At 40.7% G+C, this 20917-nt stretch overlaps 1 protein-coding gene across 1 annotated transcript in view; it reads left to right on the forward strand.

Annotated features, from left to right (window-relative positions):
* The window catches only part of LOC132479150 (uncharacterized), an 82220-nt gene that overhangs the window by 37444 nt on the left and 23859 nt on the right, over positions 1-20917 (forward strand). Inside the window, 12 exon segments of the mRNA XM_060082730.1 lie at positions 3-77; positions 7141-7259; positions 9292-9653; positions 9655-9896; positions 9898-10351; positions 10576-11328; positions 11748-11852; positions 16233-16282; positions 17799-17937; positions 18056-18211; positions 18320-18516; positions 18927-19007. Of these exon segments, the coding sequence (XP_059938713.1) occupies positions 3-77; positions 7141-7259; positions 9292-9653; positions 9655-9896; positions 9898-10351; positions 10576-11328; positions 11748-11852; positions 16233-16282; positions 17799-17937; positions 18056-18211; positions 18320-18516; positions 18927-19007 (2733 nt within the window).

Genomic DNA, 20917 nt, shown 5'->3' on the forward strand with positions numbered 1-20917 from the left:
AGAGACATGGGAACAGCACAAGTGTCACTTACCGCAATTGAAAGCATCCTCATGATGACCCTTGAATTGGAAACACTGTAAGTTGATTTTTCTTACATTGATTTTCACTCAATTGTATTTTTAGGTTTGTTTGATTATCTTCTTAAGTCAGGTTTATTTATGTATAATTTTCGTTTAACAAAATTCACTCTTTTTAAATATACAGTGTGATGTGTTTTGACAAACGTATAGTTCTGTAGCCACCACCACATTTGAGGTAAAGAAAACTTCTGCACTCCCAAAAGACCCCCCATGTCCCTCTGTAGTCAATGCATCCTCCTGTCACTACCAGCCCCTGGCAACCACCAATCTGATTTTTGTCCGTATAATGTTGCCTTTTCCAGAATATTTGATAAATGAAATCATGTGGTATGTAGCTTTTTGTTTTTGGCTTCTTTCACTTAGCCAGTCTCTTTGGAGATTCATCTGGTTTGTTGCACCTGTCAGTAGCTCATTCCTTTTGAGCGCTGAGCAGTATTCTGGTTGTGTGGATACACAGTTTGTTTACGCATTCATTGTTCGATGCACATTTGAGTTTCTTCTTGTTTTTTGGCTATTATGAACAAAGCCTCTGAAAACACTCACATGTGTGTGTGAATATATGTCTTGTGTGAGCATATGTTTTCATTTCTTTGGGGTAAAATACCTCAGGGTGGGATTGCTTCATCATATGCTAAGTGCCTATTGAACTTTTTAAGAAACTGCTGAACCGTTTTCTAAAGTGCCTGTGCCATGTTGCTTTCCCACAAGCAGTCTATGAGAGTTGCAGATGCTCTACATCTTCACCTGATCCTTATATGTGTTTTTTAAAAACATTTTCGCCTTTCTAGTAGGTGTGTAGATGAATCTCGTGGTTTTTGCCACATTTTGCATTTCTGTAATAGCTGATGATGTTGAGTGTCTATTCATGTGCAAATATCCTTTTAAATGAAGTGTCTGTTCAAATCCATTTTTTAATTGGATATTTATATTGAGAATTAAGAGTGCTTTATATAAAAAGCAACGGAAAAAGTCCTTGCTCTCAGATATGTGTTTAGTAAATATCTTCTCCCAGATTGTGACTTATCTTCATTATATTAAAGTGTCTCTGAAAGCTAGAAGTGTTAAATTTTTGATGAACTCTAATTTAGCAATTTTTCTTAATTTTTCATATTTTTTTAATTAATTTATTTGGTTGTGCTGGGTCTTAGTTGCAGCAGATGGGCCCCTTAGTTGCGGCTCATGGGCTTCTTAGATCTGGCATGCGAACTCATAGTTGAGGCATGCATGTGGGACCTAGATCCCTGACCAGGGATCGAACCCGGGCCCCCAGCATTGGGAACTTGGAGTCTTAACCACCAGGGAAGTCCCTTAGCAATTTTTCTTAGATGGTTCCTGCTTTTTTGCGTCTTAATCTAAGAAATCTTTCTCTGAGACCCCACTGTCTAACCCCAAATCACAAAGATTTTCTCCTACGTTTTCTTCCAGACGTTGTATAGCTACATTTAGGTCTATGATTCATTTTAAGTTAATTTTCATATACGTTGTGAGGGAAGGGTCAAGTTTTATTTTTTTGCGGTTTAAAAAACTATTTCTGTAGGACCCTATTGTGACAGTTTATTACACAACCTACTGCACCTTAAATTGTGCCATCCCCCCTCCAATATGGCAAGCTAATAGAAACTTTCTGTTACGCCAAGGCTAGTTGAGGGGATTGCGTGAGATTAGTATGCGGAAACGGCCCTGCATTTAGCAGTCTCTTCCAACCGTCTTTGTCAGGTCACCTGGCAAATGACTGTCTTCACTGTGCCGTCACGCATTGGTCACTGCTCTAGCCTCATCTTCCTCAGTGTCCCACACCATCTGCCACAATTGCGATCCCTCTCTTGTCAGCTAGATGCCCTCCTCTCTGGATATTAAAAACTATTTCCCTGTGTAACCACGATACTGTTAATACACAGTATTGAAGAAATTAAATTCCTACACAATCATATTACCTAATAAAGTGTTGCTATTCAAATTTCCCCAATTGTCTCTCTTATATAATATCATTTCTTTTAACAGCTTTTTGAGGTATAATTGACATGCAATAATCTGTGTTCACACACACACATACATACACACCATGGAGACATCACGAAACTCAAAATGTCCATCACCTCAGAAAGTTTCTTAATGTCTCTTTGTAATTCTTCCTTCCCATCGTTCCTTGCACTTCCCAATCGCCATGCAACCATTGATCTGCTTTCTGTTTGCATTTTCTAGAATTTTATGTAAATGGAATCATACAGTGTATACTTTTTTCTAACTGGCTTCTAACCCAGCATGATTATTTTAATCTTCATCCATATTGTTGTATATATCAGTAATTCATTTCTGTTTATTGCTGGATAGCATTCCTTTATATGGATGTACCACCATTTATGTATTGACCATTGATGGACATTTGAGTTGTTTGAGTCTTTGTCTATTACAGATAAAGTTGCTATGAATATTTGTGTACAAGTCTTGTATGGATGTCTACTTCCATTTCTCCTGGGTAAATGCCTGCCTGTAGAATGGCTGCATCATTGGTAAGTGTATGTTTAAGTTTTTAAAAAATACCCATTTTCCATAGTGGTTTGATCATTTTACATCTCTACCAGCAGTGTACGAGAGCTGCATTTTCTTCACGTTGCGGCCAACATTTGCTATGCTCAGTATTTTTAATTTTAGGTAGTTTAATAGGTGTGTAGTTGTATCTCACTGTAGCATCCCTAATGATTAATCATGTCAAACATCTTTTCATATGCTTATTTTCCATCTGTATATCTTTGAATCTTTTAGCTATATTTTTCTGGAGTTTTGAGAGTTCTTTATATATTCTGGAAATTAGTCCTTTATCCAATAGGTAAGTTGCTAGGTATTTTCTCCCATTCTGTGACTCATCTTTTCGTTCACTCAGGAGTGTCTTTTGCAGGGCAGAAATTCTTAATTTCGATGGTGTCTAATTTATCTATTTTTTTCTTTTATGCATTATGCTTTTGGTGTTGTATCTAAGAAATCTTGCCAAACTCAAGGTCATAAAATTTTTCACCTGTTTTGTTCTAGACGTTTTATAGTTTTATGTTTTACATTTAGATCTTTGAACCAATTTGAGTTCACTTCTGTATATGGTTTAGATCAAGTTCATTTTTTTTTTTTTTCTTTTTGCACCTGGATATTCAGTTGTTCCAGCGTCATTTGTTGAAAAGACTATCATTTCTCCACTGAAATGCCTTTGAACCTGAAAGTCAGTTCTCCACATCTCTCTACTTCAGAACTTTGTATTCTGTTCCTTTGGTCTTTTTGTCTATCTTTACACTACTATCACAATGTCTTGAAGGTGTAGCTTCATAATCCTTGAAATCAGTTACTGTTAGCTCTTCAACTTTGTTCTTTCGCAAAGTTGTTTTAGTTATTCTAAATTTTATTTCCATATGAATTTTAGAATTGGCTTGTCAATGTCTATAGAAAAGCCTACTGGGGTTTTGATGTATAAATCGATTTGGGGAGAATTGATGTCTCAACAATATTGAATCTTCTGATCCATGAATACTTTATATCTCTCCATTTATTTAGGTCTTTCTTAATTTCCCCCGGCAACATTTTACAGTTTTCAGTGTGCAAGTCTTTTGTCAGATTTATTCTAAGTATTTTATATGTTGGATTCTTTTATAAGTAGCATTTTAAAACTTTGATCTCTGATTGTTTGTTGAGACAAATTCATCTTTTTGTATGTTGATCTTGTACCCTGCAAACTTGATAAACTCATTTATTAGTTCCAGTAGCATTTTCGTAGCTTCTATCAGGTTTTCTACATAATCATGTTATCTGCAAATAAAGATAGTTTTACTTCTTCCTTTCCATTCTGAATGTGTCTTTTCCTTTTGTTGCCCTATTGCACTGGCTAGAACCTTCAGTGCCATGTCACATAGAAGCAATGAGAGCAGATATCCTTGCCTTGTTCCTGATCCTGGTGAGAAAGTACTTTGTCCTTCACCATTAAGTATGATGTTAGGTTTTTTGTAGAAGTCATTTATCAAGTTGAGGAAGTCTCCTTCCATTCCTAGTCTACTGAGGGCTGTTTTTTTTTCTTTAATCAGGAATGTATGTTAGATGTTTTCATTCTTTTCCTGCATCTATTGCAGTGATTATATGATTTTTCCCTTCTTTTCTTAATTTGTTTATTTATTTTTGGTTGAATTGGGTCTTCATTGTTGTATGTATCCAGTATTCTTAATCTTTTATGTAGATCCATATTCCAATCTGGTGTCATTTTCCTTCTGCTTAAAAATACTTCTTTTAACATTTCTTATTGTGAAAGTCTACCAGTAATGAATTCTTTCAGCTTCTGTTTGTCTGAGATAGTCTTTATTTTGCTTTTGTTTTGACAGATGTGGGTATAAAATTCTAGCTCGATAGAATTCAATTCACTACTTTAAAGATGTTATTCCACTGAGTTCTCGTTTACGATTTTTCAAGCACGAATTCTGCTGTCATTGTTATCTTTGTTCCTCTGTATGTAGTGTATAATTTTTTCCTCTGGCTCCTTTTAAATTCTTCTCTTTATTGCTGGTTTTGAGCAATTCGATTATTTTTTGTGCCTTGGTGTAGTTTTGTCCATGTTTCTTCTGCTGAAAGTTCATTGATCTTCTTGACTTTGAGGGTTTATAGTGTTTACCAATTTGGAAAAATTTTGGCTATTATTTCTTCAAATTTTTATATTTCTCCTCTCCTTCATGGACTCTAAGTACACATGTATTAGGCCACTTGAAGTTGTTGCACAAGTCACTGAGGCTCTATTCATTTTGTTGTTGTTTTGTTACTCCTTTTGTTTCATTTTGGATAGTTTCTGTTGCTATGCCTTAATGTTCACTGACCTTCTGCCGTGTCTAATTAGCCTTTAACCTCCTGCAATATCTTTTTCATTTAGACATTGTTTTTAATCTCTAGAAGCTCAATTTAGGTCTGTTTTACATTTTCCATGCCTACACTTAACATTTTCAGTGTTTAGTCTGGGTGTTTTAACATATGAAATACAGTTATAATAACTTTTCTTCATGTATAATAACCTTTTAAAAGTTCTTTTCTGCCAATTCTAACATCTGTATAGATTATGGGTTATTGTTGATTGATTGCCTTTTCTCCTCAGTATGGGTCATATTTTCCTACTTCTTTGCATGCTTGCCTGCAATTTTTCATATGATCCCAGATATTGTGAGTTTTAGTTTATTGTGTGCTATGTATATTTATATTCCTGTAAAATGCCTCGGCTCTGTTTTGGGTGAAATTAGGTTACTCAAAACAATTGTATTCTTTTAGGTCTAGCTTTTAAGGTTCGTTGGGTAGGAGTCCAAGTAGCCTTTAGTCTGGAGCTCATTATTTGCAACTACTGAGACAAGTCCTTTCTGAGTATCATGAGGTTTTCCAGTCTGACTTGTAGGAACAGGTACTATTCCTACAACCCTGTGTGATATCCAGTTGTTCTTCTTATTAATCCTTTCATGTGGTTCTTTTCCTGGCATCAAGTTATTCCTCACACAAATGTATTGACCCATACTTTGTTGAATTCTCAAGAGATCCCTCTGCATATCTCCAGAGTTCTTTGTCTGTGCACTTCTTTTCTCTCTGATACTCTGCTTTGTGAACTCTAGTTACCTTGGTTTTCCCAGACCCTTATCTCCATTTCGTCTGTCAGGGAGCCCACTAGTCTCTGTCTGGACTTCTCTTCCCTGTACCATGACGTGGATACTCTCTCAGAGAAGTAAGGGCAATTATAGGGATCACTTCATTTATTTCCCATCTCCTCGGGAATCACTGAAATGTATTGCCTGAGGTTCAGTTTCTTGAAAACTGTTGTTTCATTATGTTCCATCTGATTTTTTTCTTGTTTCAGCTGGGAGGTTAAGTTGGCCCTTGTACTTCATCTTGGCCAGAAGCCAATAATATTCTTTAAGTCTGTTTTGTTTTGATACAGGATCCAATTAAAGATTAGGCATTGCATGTCATGTCTGTGTTTCCGTTAATCTAGAATTTTTCCCTACTATTTCTTTTGGTCTTTTAAGACATTGGCTTTTTTGAAGAGTCTAAGCCAGTTGTCTTGTAAATTGCCCCACAATCTGTATTTGTCTGTTTCCTCATTAGATTCAAAGTAAACATTTTGGGGAAGAATACTATATAGGTGATGTATTCTTCATACTTCATCACTTGAGGTGGCCCATTGCTAAGTTTGATCACTTGGTTAAGGTGGTCTATTCCATATCTCTCCATTGTAAAGTTATTTTTCCCCTTGGTAATTGATAAATAATATGTGGGGTGATCCTTGGGATCAGTGAAGATCCTACTTTCAAACAACTCTTCACCCAACTGTGCATCAATGATAATCCTTGTCTGAATCGATTATTACATTGATAGTTGCAAAATAACACTTTCCTAATTCTATCCTTCCTTTTGCATTTATTAGCTGACATTATTCTATAAAGAAGAGCTCCCCCACTTTTCATTTGGAGTATCATTATGAACTCATGTGCTTTTTTTTCAATTAACTACGTTATACCTTATTATAATGATAATGTTATTCTTTGGAATGTTCCTTTTGTCCAGATTTGGTCAATGCGATCTCTGTTATTGTTTAGCCACATGATGCTTTTTTATTACTAGAATAATTTCTAATATATTACTCCTCACAAATAGGAACTGAGAAAGTGACTCCAGAATGTGCGGTCTTCTTCATACTCTTCTTAGAAGTCTGCCTTCTTCCTGTGTACTCTCAACCCAAAGTGAGGCTTTTGGGTTGGAAGGAGATACTTCTGAATTAAACTACAGTTCAGTGTCACCCAATTCTAATCGCTATTCCCTTTTTTCTAGGCATATCATACCTACTGCCATCCTAATCCTTCTGTTGGGCACCTCTCTCCTCCTCTATATTTATTTCCAACTGTCAAGGGCAGCAATTGGCCAACCGGCCCCTATCCAGTTCTATAGCCCATATGCCCCAAGAACTCCTTTTTGCACTGGTCTGTGGAGGCCTTGGCCTACCTCTTCTACCTACTCAGGTAACTCTTTTACCACGAATTTAATTACCTGTGTTTCCATTTATAGGATCTTACCCAGCCGTAGGGCCTGCTGCCTCTGCCAATTTAAAAATACTATTGAGGTTGTCTGTGAGACAGTCAAGCTGCGTTGTGACAGTGAACGCCTGAGGGACGTCACACGTTGTGGTGAGTCTCAATTGCGGGATAATACATTTTTAATTTTTAATTTAATTTGTTATTTTTAATCAAGGATGATACATTTTAAAACTAATGATGTAATTACATTATTTTAATACATTCATTTAGAGTTCCAGCTCCCTAAATTTCTAAGAATTACCCCCTTGCTAAAAATCAGATTCTTGGTTACATTATTAAGCTAAGAAGAGCTCAGTTACATTATTAGCTTCATAATGTAACTGATCTGCGTATGTAAAGGAACCAGAGAAAGGAATGGAAGGGGTAAGGGAATTCACATTAATGGCCACATATCCTATGCTGCCCTCTCTGCAAATGACAACTTATTCACATAGTACATCACAGTTTGTAAACTGATTTTATATACATTAGGTCTCAAGTACCCTTTGTCTTATAAGACAGGTGTAAATATATTTTTGTTTATTTGGTTTGTTTCTGCAATTTTATAAAGAGTGCAAGTGATGCTGTTTTATGTCCTATCTGGAGCCTGAGAGTTTCTGGTTCCATAACCAGAAGCTGCTACCAAGCCCTTCTAATGCATGGGAGAGCTAGTTATTTCTTTGACTGTCCAGCTCTGAACTTGCTCTGAATCGCAAGTTTTTCTATCCACAAAACACTCAGGGGCTTTCAACGATTTTTCTATATATTAGATTTATGGGCACTAACTTGATGACTTCCAAAATGTGCTTTCATGCCCAGGTAACTTGAATACAGGTCTCTTTCAGTGATCTAGAGCACATCATAAATAATAGCACTTTGCCACTTATATAAAGACAATATTGCTGATTTTTCAACACAGTTTTTTTTTTTTTTTTTTTCCTTTGGCCACCAAGCTGGTGGGATCTTAGTTCCCCCAGCAGGGATTGAACCCGGGCCACAGCAGGGAAAGTGCCGGGTCCTAACCACTAGACCACCTGGGAACTCCCCCAAACATTTTTTTTACTAATTATATTATTCCCTTCTCCCCCAGAAGTGGGCAGAAAAAGCATTTTTAATCTCCTTTTACAGGTGAGGAAAAACAAGATCAGCGGTGTTAAGTGCTATGACCCTAGGGCCCCGATCTCCTGTCCCCAGTTTGGGGCTCTCTGCTAGCCTCTGCTCCTCCTTTCTCATGACCCTTCCCTCCTCCTTTGACCCTCACCAAAAATACTTTTAATCCTTTTGGGAGACAAGCCCAGCTACACAATGGTACACATTACCTTCACACAGTCAGAAGATTTGGATGGTTCCCCAAGTAGAGCTGGAAATATTAGAAGTAAAATGAATTGAAAGCAAAGTAGCCATCTGACAGAAGTTGCTTTTTCCCGTCTACATTTTAGGGCCTCAAGTATTATTCCATTGATTTGTTGAACATTCCACATGGGCATACAATCTGGCAAATCTCTTAACTTATACCCGAGCTCCCTGCCCAAATTTTAGCAAAGAGCCAGGGCGGACATAGTGTTTTTTTCTGTATAGAGGCTTCTGTTATGGGGACTGGGATATATAGAAGCAGGGACTAAGCAAAGGACTCAGTGGGTAGTTGGAGAAGGACATGTCCAGATGACGACCTGTTAGCGGCGGTGGTTGTCGTGGAGATCTGTGATAGCAGCAAGAACACAAGCACACTGAAGAGGTGGAGAGAGGAAGCCTCACACTCCCGTGCCTTTGAGGCAGGACAGGATGGGGTATATGAATGTGAGGAGTCACAGTAGATCTGCAGAGAGTCCAGCTGATTAGGGGAATATTTGTCTTCCATCCAGCCTTGGCTTTTCTTGAGTACTGACCCCTGGGAACCAGTGGAGTAATCCTGAATATAGTTCCTATATTTCACGCTACAGAATTTTCTGAGTAGATAGTCCCTTTTTCAAGAGAGACCTTTTTCACATTTTGTTGTTGCCAGTCATAGGCTTAAGTGTGGGTTTCTTTTTCTCCTAAGTGGCACTCAAACTTTGACTGATTCCTAATTTCTTTGGCTGTGGACTGACAAAAGGCTGTCCCATCAGTCTTCAATGATCAAAAACAGTCCCTTCTCTTTTGACAGATGAAGAAACATCTATAGAGAATGCAGGAGGATCGTTGATGAAGGTGTTACAAGCCCAGAAGAAGAACAACAGCACCGAGCTGACTATTGAGTCAGACAGGATGTCCTCACCTAACAGTGCTGTCAGCTTGTCAGGCTTCATGAATGAGCAGCTGGACTTTAATAATAAAAGTGATATTATCAGTACACTAAATTACATACTGCCTTATATCTCAGAGGGAAATCTAGGAGATGTGGAATCAACATTATTACCATTCATTCAACTTCTTTTTTCAAATACACAAGATGGACATATGCCGCTGGGCCTTTTGAAAAACAATACAAGGAGCCCTTCTGTTAAACCTGTACCCAACAATTCAACTAAAAAAAAACAAATTGAGGGAACTCCATTTTGTGGAAAATTTGTTAGATGCAGAAACTCAAGAAAAAATTGATGAGGTTAAAAAGGAAGAAAAACCTGCCACGTGTACGCGTTCCAACCTTTTAAGTGCCATGTTTACACGCTACATCTTTCAAAAGAAATTAGAAACTGCCCAACCACAGAAAGACAGCCTAGCAAAGATTGAGAGTACAGAGGAAAAGCTGGTGAGAGTGAACAAGGTCCTCAAGGGGCATACAGAAAATGCACCTCAAAGCAGTGGGAGATGAGAGCGTCAGGAGGAAACAGAATGCCCAGCCATCTGTGGCGAACACTGCCAAAGAATGAAAGCTCAGGAGGCCATCCCCAAGAAAGCTGAAACAGCTCCTCATGGTGCAGAGGCCCAGGAAGCTGGTGGGAAAGTCCTCCGATGCAGAGTCTTCATTCATAAAGGAACACAAGGCCGCAGGCTCCTCTCCCCTCAAACCGTACTTCAAGGGCAGGCCTTGTGCCTCCATCCCGCCAAAATCCCCATCTGAGGTTAAAAGCAAATCAAAAGACTTATCCAACGCTATTCATGTTTTCGAAGATGCAAAGGCAAGAGTTAGAAATATTAAGGACTTCGAATTAATCTCACATTCTGGAAAAAAAAAATACATCTTCCATAAAATTAGGTCTCATCGGGTCCACAGAAAACCCAAAGTTAAAAAGCATCGAGGGGCTTCCCTGGTGGCACAGTGGTTGGGAGTCCGCCTGCCGATGCAGGAGACACGGGTTCGTGTCCTGGTCCGGGAAGATCCCACATGCCGTGGAGCGGCTGGGCCCGTGAGCCATGGCCGCTGAGCCTGTGCTTCCGGAGCCTGTGCTCCGCAACGGGAGAGGCCACAACGGTGAGAGGCCTGTGTACCGCAAAAAGAAACAAAAAGAAAAAAAAAAAAGGGAGTCAAAAGTTCAGAAAGAAAAGTTCACTTGATAGAATGATGCTTGCAAGCCCTCCGTTTTCTGTCGTGAGGAGTCTCATAAATTCCCCTCCACGAGAGGCTGTTTCATCTTCAGGAGAAGTGACTTCTCAGGAAAATCCTTTTCCAGAATTATTTTCTCTTTCAGACCCTTCTGCAGAAAACACTACTTCAGAAAACAATACTGCACAAAATGTTTCTGAAGCAATTATTTCTACAGGAAACGCTACTCTGCCAGGAGGAACCGGCCCTGGAAACACTAGCCATAGGAACGTCTCCACTGCACATTCTACTGTCGCTGCAGACAACAGTATGCCAGCTGTTCAACACAGCAACAAAACACAATGGGAGCACCACAACATGGTCACTGAATTATCCTCTAAGCCCACAGGCTTCACTTTCCCAGGGCTCGCATCCCCGGGTGATCAAGTTGAAACTCAGCTAAACCAGCAGCTCTGGTCCCTCATCCCCAACAATGACGTGCAAAGGCTCATTTCTCATGTTATCCAGACTTTGAAAATAGACTGCTCGGACACCCACGTGCAGCTGGCCTGTGCCAACCTCATCTCTAGAACAGGCCTCCTGATGAAGCTTCTCAGCAAGCAGCAAGAAGTAAATGTGTCCAAAGCGGAATGGGATATGGACCAGTGGAAAGCTGACAACTCTATCAGTGAGAGCACAGAAGCCCAGAGTGAGCAGAAAGAGCAGGAGTCAAGTGAGGTGAGGATAACCCCTGACACGTGGGACTTGGACTTTTACTCAGTTTAGGACATGCCATTAACGTGCCCAAGCGGGAATACCACGGGCTCCTAGTCAGTATCTTATCTTCAGCCATGAAACGGGCTAAGACAGTGATCTCCAACTTTGCTCATTGAGAGAGTGTGTCACTATTCCTAGGGTAGACGCGAAAAGGACATAACACAAGATAAATAAATTGTAGATAAATTGTAGAAGAAAATGCTAATGATAAGACTAATAACATTAAATTTGGCTTGTTCTTATAGAAGCTACTCGCCTGGAAGGATTGGGTTTCATAGTAGTTTAAGAATAGTTAGCTATCGTTTAGAATAGGATGAAGAATCGTAAGTTTTCATCCCTTCTATCTCCTTGTTTTTAAAAATTGTGATATATTTCTTTAGCTCACAAAAGAAGTTCCAGGTTATGACTATAACAACAAACTCATCTTGGCAGTATCTGTACCTGTGGTAGTGACGATTTGTGTTAGAATTCTCTGTCTCATTGAGGTAAGGACAATAATTAATTCAGATTCAGAACCCAGAAACTGAGAATCAAATCCACCTTTCCACCTGCTACTACTTGATTCTTCCCTTTAGCCATGAGGACTGACATACACTTTGTTCTTTTAATGAAAAGTATATTCCCAGGATGTTTTTTTTTTGTGGTTTTTTTTTTTTTTTTTTTTGGCTGCGTTGGGTCTCCATTGCGGTGCATGGGCTTCTTACTGAGGTGGCGTCTCTTGTTGTGGAGTACGGGCTGTAGCTGCACGGGCTCAGGAGTTGTGGCACACTGACTTAGTTGCTCCGCAGCATGTGGGACCTCCCCAGGCCAGGGATCGAACCTGTGTGCCCTGTGCTGGCAGGCGGATCCTTAACCATTGCACCACCAGGGAAGTCCCCACAGGATTTTTAAAAGGAACTTCACTCCCAGGAGATCCCTATGGAATTGGATCCATGATAACAAGCTATTGGACTATTTTGACAAGGAAGTTTATAAGAAGGCCAGAGTTGACATGATAGTAAATTTTCTTCAACTCAAGAAAGTATGCTGATTTGAGGTCCTCACCAGTCACTCTCATTCTACCGTTGATTTCTTTCCTTCTTGGCTGAAGTGATGAGAGATATAGGATCTCCATACTCAAGGAGCTATCAGTCACCCTGGGAGGGCTAAAAGGACATGCCTAAAAGACAAAAGTGTGATCTCGTCAATTCCTCAGGTTTACTTAGCAGCTTTCTTCTCCGGTGTATTAGGAATTGTGTAGATAGGTTCCATTAAAACACTGCAAGTAAAATCTTGCAGCAGGCTACCCTCAAATAGTTATAGTAGCCTATTCCTGGAGCTAGCCTGTTTACCTTTTGTTCAGTTACCTAGTGGTTTATTACTTTTCCCAGCAGGCAGTTGCTAACATTAAAAGAGTGATTTAGGCTGACAGTCTTGATTCTACCCTACCACTCCACATTACTTTAGTTATCTTTTCTCCTGTAATGGCAGCCCTCCATTCCAGCCAAAGCAGCTCCTCACTATACGCTAGTTACACCATACCCATTCCTACTTTTGTCTGTGCCTTTGTCCATCGAAAATTCCTTTATTTTGCTTTGCCTGTGGAACTCCTATGAATCTCTGAAAAGCCAACTCAAGTTCAGATATCTTTCTCTGTAAAGCCTTCCCTGAATACTCCAGCCCTCCTGATCCTAGTCCTGTGAGGTTTGTCACCAATTCTGAGGGGCCATAGCAAAGCAATCCCCTCCCCTCAGAACTCACAAAAGTGGTAAGCAGTTTTTTGAAAGGCAGCCCCCCAGGAGAGAACCACCAAGGTTAGCACATCATGGAGCTGAGCAGAGATGTGTAAGGACCAATGGCTTCCTGGCCTATCACACTTGAATCAAACCTGACATGATGTACTAACTTCTAAAGAGAAATGTGTCTATCTGCAGGAGGGTTGGTCAGTAGTGAAAGCATAGAAAAGGTGAGGAGAGACCAACATGGGCAGTGCCCATCCTCACATTGCCCAAGAGTAGAGATGGCACCTTAGGCAGCATAACTGCCGAGTCAGGCCCACTAGCCAGGCTGCCTGTTGAGGAGATGGATGGATCCAGTTATCTCAGGCCTTCCCATTAAATTCTGGACTCAGCTGATTCCTTTTCTAATTCTGTTGTCACCAAGTAGCCTTCGATTCTGTGATTGTGCTTCAGTGTGCCACGGAGGCCTGTCCCCACAGAAGGTAATTCTCTGATTGTGTAGACACAGATGCCCTGTGTGTAGAACAGATGTATTTCTCATTGTCAAGTAATAATTTGGCATTCTGATGTTTGATCAATCCTGTGATATTGCTCAAGTGAGACTGCCACAACAGGAAGACGTGAGTTCTCGCTTGGTGAGGAAGAGTATGATTTCTGAGCCTAGGAGGCTGGGGACTAGCTTGCTAGTCATTGGCCATTGCCCAGACTGTACCCTCTACATCTCAGGTGGCATATGGCCTTTGGCATTTTTAGAATTTCTGTAAAGTCCCCTTTTTCTTGTTTTCAACTTCTTGCATTTGTTTTGTTTTGTTTTGTTTTGTTTGGGCCTGTGTGATCTTAGTTCCCCAAGTAGGGATTGGACCTGTACCCTCGGCAGTGAAAGCGAGGAGTCCTAACCGTTATTTCCTCTCCCCACATATACGATAAGCTTTTGGAGGACAGGGGCCACGCAGTGTCCTTCCTATGGTAGACAATAATGGTGTTCAACGGAAGAGAGATGAGGCGTTATGTCGATTCCACAGTGAGGAATAATTCAACCGAATATTTATTTGAAGTAGGATAGAGTCCAGCAATAGACCCCTGTGTTCTTAAGACTTTTGAAATGTCATCTTTTAATATTGCAGTCAGCGGAAGAAAATGAATAAATGGTGATAGAATAGCTGCCTAAGTATTTGGGGGGTAAATAGCAGATCCCCATGTTTCATCTTAAATAAACATATATCCATAAATGTGAAAAAAGACCACATAAAGGTATTAGAAGAAAATAAAAGCAGTATTTCTATAATCTTCTGGTGGGAAAGAGCCTTCAGAGCCTGATGCCACAAGCAGAGCCTTTGATATATTCCACCATCTTGTCTGTGACACCAGCTTAGCACTGATTCATGCCAAGCGTAAGATGAAGAGTTTTCCATATATTGTTTGATTTAAAGCCCACAGTCCTGTGAGGATGATATTACTATCCCTCCCTCATAGATGAAGGAGATCAGTGTAAGGCCCCAGCGGCCAAACCCAAAGCAGAAGGCAGTTTCACCCGACTGCAAAGCTGGTGCTCCCTACTGCACTCTTTTGTCTTGTCTCCTTAGAGACAAAAACACTGGAAATATTCGAAACACTGAAATTCAATGAAAGCCAGTATTTCTTTACCATAAAGAGTTTTTGTTTGTTTGTTTCGAAGTGGTGGGGTTTGGCCATGCTGTGCAGCTTGCAGGATCTTAGTCCCTTGACAAGGGATTGAACCTCGGGCCACAGCAGTGAAAGAGCCACGCCCTAACCAGTGGACCACCAGGGAACTCCCAAGAGTTTTATAAGTCAACAAGAAGCAGACAAACAGTCCAGGGGAAAAGGGGGCAAGGGCTGTGAAGAGTAGGAGGTGTGTTGACAGTCTGCCACCATATCTGCCTGTCGTCTCCTCATGGCTCATGTGGGGTGGGTTTCGTTAGCCAGGCCTTTGTCACCTCGTGACGTAAAAACCATCTCTAATATTTTCTTCAAGTACTTTTATAATCTGTCCAGAATTTGTTGTATTTGTTTGTTCGTGTGGTTGAGGTAGGGGATCTAACTTTTTCCCCCTACATGAAGATCTGATTCTTTTCAAATCTTTCACTGAATGGTTTATTCCTTCTTCCCTGGTCTAATATGCTATCTTCATCTGGATGCTGTTCTGTGATCCAGTTATCTTGTCCTGTACCAGTACTGATATCACACTGCTTACTTCCAGTTGCTCTATAACATATTTTATATCTGGTAGGGCAAGGTCCTACTCTTTGACCTTCTTTTGCATACATCTCATAACTATTCTTACATATATTCTCTACCAAATGTCAGCTGGCCAGGTTTTATTTAAAAATTATTTTGGCTATAAAATGGATTGCATTGAATTTTTAGTTTCATTTGAAGAGAATTGACCTCTTTACAACATTCTAGGAGGATGGTATCTCATGCCATGTAAGTACTTCTTAACGTCCTTCAAAAAAGTTTTAATATTTTCATCACATAGGTCTTACAAATTTGTGGCTAAATTTATTCCTAGGTGCTTTATGCATTTTTATTGATATAGTGAACGGGAGGTTCCTTCTGTTTTTTAGTTAGTTAGTTGTGTTATATGGGAAAGCTATTGAGGCTAATATGTTGATCTCTTGATTTTGTATGGAGCCATCTTACTCATGTTACTTCCAATAAAATTTCAGTTGATTCTTTTGGTCTTTTTGGGTCCCTTGTTTCATATGCAGATATGTTTGTCTCTTCTTTCCAGTACTTCGTTTTTCTTATCGTACTGATTAAGACCTCCTCCACAGTGCTCAATAGTAGCAGTAATGATTGGGCATCCTACTCTTGTTCTTGACTTTAGAACAATGCTTAGGTTTCTGCCAGATACTTTTATTTTCTTTTCCTACTTCTGAGAGTTTTTATTAGGAATTATCTGTTGAACGTTATCTAAAACAGTCAATAAAATATATCGCCAGCTGCATGCAAGACCCTAAGTTAGGTACTGTGGAAGAGTCAAAGGATTCTTAAACAGGGTAGAATTCCTTTCCTTGAAAGAGTTATCATCTTACTGGATAGATAAGATTTAAAGTCAAAAGGAATGAATAAGGATTTGGAAATAGTTGTAATGGATAATCATGATCCTGTTTTCTTTCAAAGCAGATTTCTTCTCCTAGAATTTCAAAAGAGGAAGATAGAAAAAGAAGCAGAAGGTAAATATTGGTCTTTGAAAGCAGAAATTTACAACTAGAGGAGAACTTAGAACTCATCTCTTTCAGTTTCCTCAGCAAAGGCAGGAAGAACGCTTGATTACCCTAATGGTTTACCCTAGTTTATTTCTCAGCAGAATTAGCTCCGCAGCCCAAGCTGAGTTAGAAGAGGACTGGCACACATTCATCTGCTCTCACTAGTCCTTTAAGGAAAGAGGGTGGACGGGGAGAGGTTTTGGTTGTACCTGTTCCTGCTGGGCGGATGCCTGGCTCCCAGGCATCAGGCCAGGCCAGAGGCCTTCTAGGAGGCTCTGGGGTAGGGAGGGCCACATGGTTGTGGATTTAGGGGCTGGCCTCACTCAAAGCTGACGAAAGGTAGAACATATGAGTCCCTTCTGGAAAGTGGCAAGAAAACTTCCCTTCTCATCCTACTGTTTTTCAGGCCCCTACTCTCTATTCCCTTTATCCAAACCTCATAGAATTTTAACCGGGAGAAACTTTAGACAGTAGTTTGTCTCTTCCTTTTGTAATAAGGAACTGGAGAAAGAGAAAGGGAAACTATCTTGCCCCATGGTCATACTGCTAGTGATTACCAAGAAGAAGATGGTCCCTTTCCACTGAGGACTTCTCCACTGATCACACACTGTGCTTGGGCTGTGAGCTACGTTTTAGGTCACAGTTGAGTAGACACATACTATATGGACATAAGTAGTTTCTGAAACAAACTTATTGTGCACTGTGATTTTTTTCTCTTCTATTTGTATTCAAAAAGAGTATTTTGTGCTTCCCTGCTGGTCGTGGCCTTTAAACGGATTCCACAATTCACTGACACCTGAGTGACAGCCTGCAGAGTGAAAGTCCGAGAGCTATAGATGACTTTGCTCGTTGGGTTCAGGTGTTTACTTGGTGTGATTCAACGTATAGGATAGAGCAGCCAGGAAAATAAAATCACCTTCTCCCCACACCCACACCCGCAGCAAATGCTGCATGTGCGACTAAGTCCGAAGCGGACTGGTGTGAAGCGCGTCTAAGGGAGTAACGAGTTTCTGCCCAGTGCCGTTGTGCAAGTGTTTTCACTGCACGAGGGCAGTTGGCCAAGGGCAAAGAAAGGTGAACGGGGCTGAAAATCCTGCCTATGCTCCATGCTAAGCCACATACAAATGTCTCTCCAGAGACACTTGGGGTCCATTTTGGACAGACACAGAGAACTTCTGGAAGGCCAGCATGCATGCAATGATTTTCATGATCCCGGGTCTGTGGTGATTTTGCTCATTGTGATTATGGACTGAGGTCCCCATTTAGTCCTAGTGAAAGCAGAGATAACACATTGTGAGAGAGATGAAAAGTGACATGCAGCACTAACAGTGTGTGTTTTCCTCCAAGGGGCTTTTTTGGATTTCTGCTGCGTAAGAGAAGCTCAGGGGAAAGTGAGAGTCAGGTAGATGTGAGGAGGATAAAGTACTGTGGCCAGAGAAAGCAGGGGAGATGCAGAATTAATATTTCCCTTTCTGTGTTCTAGGAGGGCTTTTTCGGGAGAAGGCGGCCACTTTGGCTTAGGGGTATGTATAGGCCTCTCAGCGCCACACGCAAGGAACACATGACCCAAAAGCTACACGACAGGGAGTCTTCTGCTGAGGATGAGATATTTCTGCATCCCAGCAGGAGGCCCAAACTCGTCATCCAGAGCTCACTGAGGAGGCTGAATCTTTACTTCATCAAGAGGCCCCTGCTCAGCATCCACAGACCCCTGAGGACGTTGAATGTTTTTCACCCCAGGCAGAGGCCCAGGCTCAGCATGCAGAGCCCACTGTGGAGGTAGAACCACCTCCACTTCCGCAGGAGGCTCCATCTCAGCCTTCAGAGGCCCCTGAGGAACTAGAAACTTCAAGTCCTCAGGAGGCCCTCGCCCGGCCTTTGGAGACACTTAAGGAGGTTGTAGTTTGACCATGTGTTCATCATGGGGTAAATGAAGCTCAGCAGTCACACTTGTACAAGGTCACTGTTAAATCTCTGGCTCTGGCACTTCCCATAAATCCACAGGTCACTAAAGAGGTTGAGCCTTCTCCAGTCCAGCAGAAGACCCCACCTCAGCCTCCAGAGCTCCTTAAGGAAGTTGTAGCTCAGTCTCCATTGTATCCCGAGGTGACAGTTCCAGCACAGAGCAGGATCATGCTGAGCATCCAACATCCCCCAGGATCAAGAGCAGTGGTTCTCAACCAGGGTGAGTTTGCACACAGGTGACACTTGGTAGTGTCTGGCGACAGTTTTGCTTGTCAGAACTGTATACGCTACTGGCATCTAGTGGACAGAGACCAGAGATGCTACTAAACATCCAACAGTGTACAGGGGAGCCTCCCACAGCAAAGAATTATCCAGCCCAAACTGTCAATAGTGCTGCCTAGCTAGAGAAATAAAGATCACTTAACACAAGTATTTAATGAGCATTTAGTATTTTGTATCTAATGCACCACATATATAATCATGAAAGTATAAATCATAATATCTCCCACAGTGAGATTTCTTTAGTGTATGGAGGGAGTAGTGATGTTACGTTTCATCATATATAAATGAGAATTATTGCCAATGGATAAATGTTCTGAAAGAATATCTGTTTTTCTAATTCTTTTGCTCGTGTCTTTTTTTGTAGAAATCTTGGTTGCAATTTACTCACAGAACTGAGCTTTGGAACGTTTCAGGCCTGGCATGGAATGCAGTTTTTACACAAGTTGTAAGTGAAATAGAAGATGAATACATGTAAACAACTGTGTGTAAAAGCAATCATGCAGTTATTGGTTAGCTGGGTGTAAGTAAGCCCAGTATGAATTCTGGAAAGTATGTCTTGAGAGCCATTTATTTTTTTTTTTCAAATGAGGAAACTAAGGTACAAAGAGGCCAAGAGACTTGTTTAACTCATATATATGAAAGGCTCTGCTTTCCATAGTACTGATCTTTGGCATGGTCAATTAAAGGCACCAAACAAAAACACTCAGATTAGCATTGTCATGGAATCCCACGGATGCCTCTCCAATATGAGAATGGTCCAGGAACTTCCACTTTTGAATTTCACTTTGATTCCTTTTCATGTGCAAAGTTCCTAACTGCTTAAAATGTATGCAACACAGAGCTGCAGAGAACTAAGTTGAGCAGGGTGTGGTTCAGTGGGTGTGGGTGCTTCCCCAACCATCATTAGCTCTTTTAAATGGTAAAGCAGAAAGAATTCCTGAACACCCACCACAGGGCTCTCCCCAGCCACCCAGAACATTATTTTTCAAAAAAGCATATATTGCTGAAGTGAATTATCGGTGGCCAATAGGAACCTTTGAGGTATGGAAAAAGACGTTGTTTGTGTTCAGCTGTAGTGTGAAAAATATAAAGAAAAGACTTTGCTGTGGCCTAATTCAATATGTTTTCTTTGCTGACTACTCTTCAATAAGAAGTGTGGGTTTTCCACCCCTTCAGCTCAAAACTTCTCTGATTTCTCATGGCACAAGGAAATGATAGTGGGTACGTTCAATGGCCCGAAGGCGATTTTAGACTCAAGGTAAAGAGCTCTTCTACACCTGGCTTTGGAAAAGACTCTCTTACCTGTCTTGTGGTTCAGAAATCCAGCTTCACACAGTTCCCACATTTTGGCTTAATGAAGGTGTTGAGGCTGTGTCTGGAGCTGGGTTAACAATTCCTGCAGATGCCTATCTTTAGCGGCCTCCTTCCTTTCCCTTGTTAGTTTGCTGACGCCTACCTTGGGGAGAGAGCACCGAGGGTCGGTTTTTCTTCTGTTAGCACACCGGAGAGCAGGCTCGTGAGGTCCCTTCACCAGGAGGTTTTAGTAGCGTCAGTACAACGTCTGAAACTCACCACCTTTCCTAAACATCCCAGAACACCAAGAGTTCCTTATAAGAATCAGAGTTTCACTATAGTTATGTAGGCAACACAGGACAATACATTGTGGAAATAAATAAATAAATCACAGTTTAAAAATGAATGAATTCATTCCAAAACATTCACTGAGTGCCTTGCCCACTGTCTGTGAACACTCTACTAAGTGCTGGGGATACAAAGACGCATAGGGCAGGGACTTTGTCCCCAAGAAGCTTTCATACTGGAAGGAGAAATATGGATGTTGATGGGAAAACATATATGAGAGCCATTCTCGCATCTATGCAGCAGGGTAACAAGGTGAGGGAGGGGGGTGATGAAGTAGAAAACGGGTGGTAGGTTAGAAAAGATTTGTAATGGAAGAGGCACCAACTTGTTCCTTTGGAATTTGTGCTCCTCTTAAATGACAGAAAAAGGTAGTGAAAGAATCAGAACTATCTGGTGTTGTAAATAAATTAGTACTGTACTCCGAAGACTCATTCACAGTTACTTTCAAAAGACTGTCACAGTATAGTAAGTCTTTGTTTTGGACTAAGTCTTTCTAATAGACAAAGCTAAGTTGCTTTAGGAAACATTTGCCATGGTGAGATACAAACTTTATTGCATCTCTTACCAAAGGCAAGCCACCAAGGGAAGATGCCACCCTCGAGTTAAATCATTTTACTACCTATAATGACATATTACTGGGGTGTTTATAAGTTGCTTGCATTAAATAAGTTTGGAAAAGGGCCCCAGCTGAGGTGGATTTATCCTGAATTCAAT

Source organism: Mesoplodon densirostris, chromosome 18 (assembly GCF_025265405.1).
Source record: "Mesoplodon densirostris isolate mMesDen1 chromosome 18, mMesDen1 primary haplotype, whole genome shotgun sequence".
Taxonomy (NCBI): domain Eukaryota; kingdom Metazoa; phylum Chordata; class Mammalia; order Artiodactyla; family Ziphiidae; genus Mesoplodon; species Mesoplodon densirostris.